General features: G+C 35.4%; 1 protein-coding gene across 4 annotated transcripts in view; it reads right to left on the bottom strand.

The window, feature by feature from the left end:
- Positions 1-4,563: 4,563 nt before the first annotated feature.
- Positions 4,564-8,864, bottom strand: part of PPARA (peroxisome proliferator activated receptor alpha) — a 38,947-nt gene continuing 34,646 nt past the window's right edge. For all 4 annotated transcript variants that reach the window (XM_056341674.1, XM_056341675.1, XM_056341676.1 and 1 more), the window contains 2 exons: positions 8,174-8,621; positions 4,564-6,430 (listed from right to left, as the gene is read on the bottom strand). In XM_056341674.1, coding sequence (XP_056197649.1) covers positions 6,183-6,430; positions 8,174-8,621 — 696 coding nt within the window. In that variant the 3' untranslated portion in view covers positions 4,564-6,182. The remainder of the gene's footprint in view (positions 6,431-8,173; positions 8,622-8,864) is intronic.

Below are 8,864 nucleotides of genomic sequence, written 5' to 3'. Positions count from 1 at the left end.
CAGAGGTAATGGAGAGTGGATTTGAACAGCACTCAACCTGGTTATCTGCACATGAATCATCCACCAGAAAATTTGCTAACCTTCTTACCGTTCCTGTTGCACATCACAAACAGATTTTGAATGATTAAACTGCACTCCTACGCAGTAGAAGTAGAATGCAATACCTGCATGTTGCCAGTTTTTCGGGAGTTAGTATTTTCCTGTACCACCAGTTGTTTTTTTTTTTCTTTCAAGTGTAAAGAATGCCATGAAACTTCTTGCATTGATCATAAGGCTGGTGTCTTTTCCACAATAGGGATTACTGTACCTGCATATCCAACCTGAGAAAATATTCCAAAATACTTCAACTTTAAGTACCTTATGCTTGATCTTGCAGTCTGTATTTAAAGCCCAGCCTCTAATCAGATTATTCTCTTTTGTGCATGCAGCCTATCCCCTGGGCAGAGGAAACCCGTGAAATTGAGGTCCTTGCAATTGGAATTCTCTTTTGAAACATCCTTGCACTGAACTCTGGCAAGATTGACTAACACAATAAAGGAGTTCAAGAAAAAAACCCAAAACCAACAGCTTCAGGAGCAGAAAAATATTTTTAAAACCTGTAAGCACATTAGAGAAAACAAGAGAGGAAACGCCCTTGCCCTAGGACGGGTTTAGTTAACATGAATTTGTATCACATATCTACAGTGTAAAGTGACATTATCCGGTAGTACCTTTTACAGGTGTTTTTTTCATTGCTGGCTATGAAATTGAGTAAAGAAGTAGCTGTAGGTTACCACAAGAAACTCCAGTCGAGCTTTTATAAATAAGACACAAACATCTTGGTAGACAATATACCTGTATGGTCACACTGATCAAGTGAAAATTTCAAGATGCAGTGATTTGGGGAAATAGAATTTTATCTATTTATCTATATAATGCACTAAGTATAAATCATTGCTGGAACGTTTGTAACATACTGTGCTTGCACTAGATGCTATGTTTTGACTACAGCAAAATAAAAAGTGTACCTTTACAAGGTAACTTTTCTATCGGGATTCGTTAGCTGGAATGCTGTAGGCACAGCCTGCCACACCTGAAACACAGGACACAGAATCGCTGTGAACAGATTCGGAATTCACCTCTACTTAAAATCATAAAGGGAACGCTCCTATAGAAAATGCCAATAACGGCATTTCAACATTTTGTTTTGCATTGCCAAATTCCGTATTTAAAATACATCTATAAAAACTGCAAATCAAGCTAGTGCAGGTAGAAGGAAATGATCCTGAATACACTTTACTATTCCTAGTAAGCTGCAATCAGTTCCTCGGAGAATACCAGTAATGGAGTATTAACAAAATGTAGCTCTCTTTCGCGCTCTTTTCAGAGTTTTAAGGAATATGAACTACTGTGCTGTAAAGCAAAGATGAACTTAGTTCTATGAACTGTCTTTCATATTGGTGAACTTAAGACATTAAAAATATTAACTCTGTTTTGGAATTGCAGCTCTTCACCTAGACTTACTTTTATTAAAATTAAATAAAAGGAAGTCCACGTTCTATGTGAAAATATATTTTAAAATTTTGTTACAGTTGTCAATAACAAACACTGAGAAGTTGCAGAATTTGTGATACTTCTTCACAAATGATACAGTAATAAAGACTAGACAGGAATAAATAGCAGTTTGTCTTTGACTTCAGGCCCATCATCCTTACCCCCATAAAAGTATATCTTTCCTCACTGTACAAAAGGGGTCACAAGATAAAGTATGAAACAAATATTTAAATTAAATAATTTACGTATTTTTCTTAAAGCACCTCTGTAATATAATTTAGTGAAAGTTTATATCTTGCAATTATATTCTCATATTTTACAAATTGAAACATGAAGAAATGGTATCACATTAAATTAAAAAAATCCCACAACACATAACAATATCAATAATCTTAGCTCAAACCCACATATAATTTAAATCTCTAGTAGAAGAAGGATAATAAAGCTGATTAAACCTAGATTTAAAAAAATTATATGCAGATTATTAAGAAAGCACTTGAGATACAAGCAAGCACCAGATACCACACTACACCTTCAACACTTAACGGACCAGGGTTTTGGGGGAAGGACCATTATTTGTAAGACCTTATGCTTAAGCAGTATCACAACTGCTGCAAAAGCATTTGTTAAATATAGTTGCAAATTTTCAACTAAAAGGGATGCTTTTAAGGAGAGACTGAGCTGGAATTGTTCCTTTTCAGACACAGTACAGGCAGCTACAGTGTAATCTTCGCTAACTGCTTTGTCTGAAATGGTGCGTAAGTCATCCAGGGTTTCCGATAGAAATAAGGAGGAGATTCAAATAGTATGTGACCCAGCTCTCATGATGAATAAATCTCTCCAAGTTTTACCAGTCTGAATAAACAAACAAATGTTTAGATGCTTATTATAAGCTCTTTGATTCGCAAACTTGTGCTAGCTCTCTCATGAGAACGGACTTAGTGCAACTGCTGGTATTTCCTAAATCTGCGCAGGCCAGAAATAACGCAAAAATATGCTCTTTGGCAACACTTCAGCTTTCTAGCAGCTGGCTAGAACCAAAGCAAAGGCACATGGAAATGGCAATTAAGTAAAAAAGATTTCTTTAAATGTTGGGAAAGATTCAGTTTCTGTAAGTGGAAAACGTTCCCATCTATTGTCTATCAATTTGTGTTTATAATAAAAGTGGGATTCTGAATTTTAAAAAGGTACAAAGTAACTGATTTTTTTTAAAATGGCAGTTGTTTGCTGTGACACTGAAGACAGTACACCTTTAAAGAAAATCTTTAAGGAGGAGATAAAAATGAACATCAGATTTCCGTAACACTTGACACAAAGCCTTCCTTTTCCTTTTTTTTTCTTCCCCTTTGTCAAAGTACCTAGGGCATCTCAATAAATAAATAAAGTAAAAAAACCCTCAAAAATGAGTACGTTATATATTTGTTGAAAACTTAAGTCATACTATTGTTTCCTAGGATTTTTCTCAATTCTTCTGTTGTCTCTTGTCTTAAGCTGTTTGCGGGTACTGCTTGCTAACCAGAGTTCTTCGGTGCTATAGTAAAAGCACTGATCACTTTCTTTCCCTCCATAGAATGGGTATTTTAAAATATTAAACGATCTGTATAAGGTGGAAAAGCTGAAGGCTCCTCAGTATTAGATCTCATACTAGTTAAGATTCCAAACTTCAAAAAAACCCAAACACAAACTGAGTTATCTCGAAATTTAATTGGCAAAAGCCTGCTGCAGTCATCTACTGCAGTAGCGAATGTACTTTGTTAGAAGTGTAATGTAGAGATTAAGAATTCCTTTTGCCCATTAATGCTTGGGAAGTGACTTCTCTGCCCTGTGTCATTCTTTGACAAGACTGTGGGTATGTGCACGGTGCAGCAGTGTGGGCAGTGGGATCCATCCAGAATTTTAGGCTATGTTAACAGCTTGTTCATATTTCTGTAATTCTGAGATGCGTTCTTTCCATTTTTTTTTTTTTCATTAAAGGTCTTCAATTTAATTTAAAAGAGAAATCAAACTTTGGTGTCCAAAGAACTAGTCAAAAAATGCTTGCTGGTTTTCAAATAAGAAAACAAAATGGATCTGGAACAGGAAAAACGCAAATTACGCCAAAAATCCCAACACCAATAATAGGAAGCTGTTACAAGCAGCTATTAATATAGCTAAAACTTTATGCCTTCTGCTGAATTATGCTGTTTTCAATTCTTTATAGTTTTGTTGAGTATTTAAGGATTTATTATCAATAAAGTGTTTTAGCCACTTTTGAGAACAAGAGCAGTAAAAATAGGTTTTGTCCACACTGTCCACGTCTGATTTTCCTGAGAAATTTCAGTACACCTCAACTATGGAACACAACATTGAAATTTGCCCTTTGCAAAAATCTGAGCTTTGGGGGAAAAAAAATTAAAAAAAAAATAAATCAGCTTATACTTTTATTAGAAGATAAACTTAAAATAGTTTGCTATTAGAGTTTCAGTATGCCATCACAGAATGGCTATGATTTAATTTTTTTTTAGTAAACAATATTGCATATCAATTATTTCAATGCTGAATATCTTATATCTGAACGCCACAGTTCCCTAGTGAAACATGGCTGACTGGAAGAATAAAGCAGCATCATTGTTAAAATACTTCTGTTATTTTTGAGGGCTTACTATCTGTACTGCTGTAAGACACAAAAGACAATCCATTTTTCATCTGCTGTTTCCTGGTAAGGCCAACAATATTCTCTTAATAAGGCATTAGAAGCAGCTGTAACGTTAAGGCCTATTCTTGCTGTTGCTGACAGGCGACAGGAAAGGGGAGAAAATTTTCTGCTCATGCATTTATTGTTTCTATCCTGCCCTTGACGGTTACCAAATTTGAGGCCTATGCTTTACTGTTTTACACTAACTATATCTGGCATTAAAACCTCTGCTAATGACCATCACCTGGATAAACACCAAATTGCTTTTAAATGTGTAATTTATCCAATGTCTAGCCATGCCAGCAGGCCTGTAAAGAAACAAGCATTGTGACTAAAATAAGAATCATAGTGTGAGGTTCTCACCTTATCAGTCTTATTTAATTCTTGTAATGAAGGTTTAAGATTCTGAAGTCTTTAAACATGCTACAGTAAAAATGTACAAAGTGTCCTCCTGTGCCACTGAAACCTAAACTATCGTGAAAATGCCAAGATTGGCTCCTGAGATCTTTGTGTTATGAAAGAAGTATTAAAATAAAGAAATAATAACGTGAAGGTACTGTATTAAAAAAAAAAAAATATTAAAAAAATAGCACAGTGTCTTGCATGCAGCTAGCACTTTAATGTAGCACTCTGATAAAAGATTCTGTAAAATGGCAAAGTCAAGCAGTTCCTTATGGCTTATTTTTCATCAGGAGTAAGTACTACTGTAAAATCAGGAGTTTGCTCTCAGGAACATGATAATCTTACTCTCAGCTGTGCTGTCTTTCATAATATTATGCAATCACACCTACAAACACTGTTCTTGGTAATATTGTCACCTTATCCACTGTGGCTGTATGGACAAGGACAAAATTTGGCAACATAATCTAATACTTCTATTCAGAAGGCCTAAGAAATAATAGAAGGAAATATATCCGAGTGGGTAATTGGAAAAAAGAAATAGTGTATTCATCAGAAAAGTCAACGGGTCCAAAAAATTCTTATACTGCCAAGAAGAAAGAAGGTGCCTTTCCTATACAATCATTTCTTCAGAGTAAGCTATCCCTGCACTAGAATGCTGTGCAGCTGAAATTCTTTTTTTTTGGGCTAGAATCAGATTTTTCAGTCTCTCCAAAAGCCTACCTAATTTGAAGTAATATTTTTAAGTCAAAACTGCATCTTAAAAGTTCTCAAAAAGACATGTATAATAAAGTATGATATATTTTCCACCAGGGACATTTTTATATTTCCTTAAAAGACTTTTGAAAAAAGGGTTCCATCTCTTTCTTACACTTACTCTTCAAAAAACACCTGAATGGAGCATCTCTGCTGTATTTTAGATAGCTCTTTGGATTTTATTTCATTTCATAAAAGAACCATCTTTTAAACGTGCTAATCCTAAGGTATACTAATGTAATACTATATGAAGCTGTGCTGCATTTCATGGAATTAGAGCAGCAGCGGTTCAAAGGTCTTTCAGATTTTTTTAGAGGTGTATGTACAGTAACATCCAACCATTTGATACACCTAGACTGACTGCTGTAAGAAAAAGCGTTAGTTGGTTCTCAGTAACTACTATTAGCCAAAAGTGCATAATCTTTATGATTGTGCATACACCTGGAGAGAATTTGCTGAAGTTGTTATATTAACTCTAAAATGACTAAGCCAAGAGGAAATACAATTTTGTTCATTTCTGTTACTTAACATTCTGATTTATTGTACAAATATGTATTCCTTACCAATCTTCAAATTTCCAAATAAAAGAACCATTGTAAAACACTTCATAAGCACTATGACCAGTATTCTTCTGCAGAACTCTTTCAAAAGACAGAAGATCCCAAACTGAAAGAAGTGTAACACTCCAGTTACCCAGCTTTTAGATTTCTCGTGCTCTGAGCTGAGTGAACAGCAGATAACTGTGCAAGTAGTTTTGCTCCCATCTGTTATTAGTATTGCTTTTGTCTTTAAATATTGTGGAAAAAAATACTAAAAATCCTTAATACATATCCCTGTAGATTTCCTGTAGTAAGGGGTGTAAATGTGCATCAGATTCAGTCTTCTTAATTATCTGAACAAGCTGAGCATGCTCTGTGACAAGTTGTCGGAGGTCAGCCATTTTTTGGAGAAGTTTCGGGAAGAGGAAGGTGTCGTCAGGATGGTTGGTTTGCAAATGAAGTTTCAGTACATGCACAATGCTCTCCTGCATTTTTTCAATGTGTCCTACATTTACAAGACCAGGACGATCTGTTCTCAAAACAAAATGATACATGTGATAATTTTATAATTGTTCTTTAAAATAGGCTACTTTATAGATTCTATATTGTAGGCTACAGTGTGTATTTACAATTTACACAATATACACTGAGGACAATGAGGCTCAAAATGAATCTTTAAAAAAGAAAAAATAATATTTTTTTTTTAAAAAAAGTAGCTTTCTATCCCTTTGGACAAAGTTTTGTCAATGCCTGCAGTTACCTGAGCAGAGATTTCATACAACCTGTGCTACAACAGAACCCCCCCCACACACACACTCTCTCAGCCCAAAACCCAGCAGAGATATCCAGCCTAGAAATCCAGTTCTATATTCTGTATGTCCTGATAACAGAATTAAAACAGTAAGGATGGAAAAAGAAAGCATGAGTCTACTTCTAGAGAGTTCTTGAAGTCTGGTAGCAATACGGCAAGACATAAATAACAAGCTTTAACTCTTGGTTCCCATATGTATATTGGCACAGCACAAGTTACTGACAGGACGCAGAGAAGCACTATTAAGGATGTTTCACTCTTCCTAGTCTATGATCTCATTTTCAGCTACCTACAGTCCTATAATACCTTTACTCTCCAGATCGAGCTTCTCTGTAAGAATTCTGGGACATCAGGCTAAAACTGAAGCTAGTTTCAAGAAGGATTGGGGGGGGGGAGGGGGGGGGGGGGCGGGGAACCAAACCAAACCAAACCATTTTGCCTGCAAAGAACTCCCTTGACTTTTGAAAATGTCAAAATACCAATGTATTGTGCACAAGTCAAGATTTGATGGGAATTTGCTGCCTAAACTAGCACATGAAGCTTTTGAAAGTCTAAAGATTGTATCTTTCTTCTTGTAAGTGCTGAGGACGCAACCGGGGCAGTGAAACATCCTATGCATATGGCTGAATGGAAAAAAGGGAGGAGGGAGCAGTTGTTGGAACTTTCCTGATCTTTTCTTTCCCTTTCTTAAAACACTTATGGATAGATTTGAATTTAACCTTAAACATGAACATCCTTGCTTTTTGGAGGAAAGAAAGAATTACAAGTTATTATTAAATTTGTGTTCCTTTACTCACAAAGAGTTCAAACAACAGGCATTAACAAAACAAAACAAAAAACAGGAAAGCCAAACCCCATGTCCTTAGGTACTATGAAATAATTTTTAAAAATGCCATTTTATTTTTAATTTTTTTTAAATTAGCTAAGCTTTTTTTTTTTTTAACAGTTAGCGATATTCAACTCAGAACATAGGAAGGCATCAACAGAGCTGTGCATTTGTGCAGAACCCATTACATGATGCAATCAGCAAGTGTCAAAGATGAGCAAAGCTATAATCTGCACCTGCCTCCAGTCTTATTACATAGTATTTTTTCCTGCCCATTTGGCAGATACAAATAGTGTTTCCAATCCAGCTTTAAACATTAAAAAAAAATCCTCCACACCTCAAACAAAACAAACACTAACGCTCTTTGCATCCCACTTTTAAAAACAGAGAGTAACTAGACCCCTCTCTGTGGCTAAACAGTAATTCCAAGCACGTCTACTATTCTGCAAAGCAAAATACAGGCTCAGGACTTAAGAGTTACACAGTGTCTTCCACGGAACATGCTAAAAGGGAAAATGACATAGTGGTAGAATTGCATCTTAAAGAAATATGTAAGTTTTTCTATTAAAATTATTAATTTATGTAAAGAAAATTAAAAAAATTACTACCTTAAAGAACAAATAAGTAATGCTTACCTCCACAGCAAATGATGGCAGCAACAAAAAGCGATATATCACTATCATCCAATTCCAGTGCATTGAATTTCATTGCAAAATCAAATTTTGGCTCCATTATGTCACAGAATGGCTTTCTCAGGCTTTTCAGGAACTCCCGGGTTATAAAACCATTTCCATAGGCTACCAGCATCCCGTCCTTGTTCATCACAGATGCTAACATGGCAAATATGGCTTCATAAACCCCATATTTTAACAGTGTCACTTGATCATTCAAGTCAAGATTGGAGAAGCCAGGGATAGATTTGGCAAATTCAGTAAGTTCTGTGACTGTCTCTACAGACGTACACTGGCAGCAGTGGAAGATTCGAACTTCTGCTTCCTTGTTCTGAATTCCATTGGCTACCAATTTTGCCACCAGAGTCTTCTCTGCCATGCACAAGGTATCCATATCATATATAACAAATGGCTACAGAGAAAAAAAACAACCTAATTCAGTTACAAAATAATGGTTATTAATCATTGGTTTCCTAAAGAATATGTATTTTGATAAACTTTAGCTTTCACGCTAATCAGTCTTCAACTATCAATAAACCATGAGTTCTTTCATATTTCTGCATAAAGAGAAACCACATATTACAGAACTATGAACTGCAATATCTAAGAAGAGGTCTGCGCTGCCAATGGCAATGCAAATAATAAGATGTAAGTA

The sequence above is a fragment of the Falco biarmicus genome, chromosome 5, assembly GCF_023638135.1.
Source record: "Falco biarmicus isolate bFalBia1 chromosome 5, bFalBia1.pri, whole genome shotgun sequence".
In the NCBI taxonomy this organism is placed as follows: Eukaryota; Metazoa; Chordata; class Aves; order Falconiformes; family Falconidae; genus Falco; species Falco biarmicus.
This window is presented reverse-complemented; position numbering and strand designations above follow the sequence as displayed.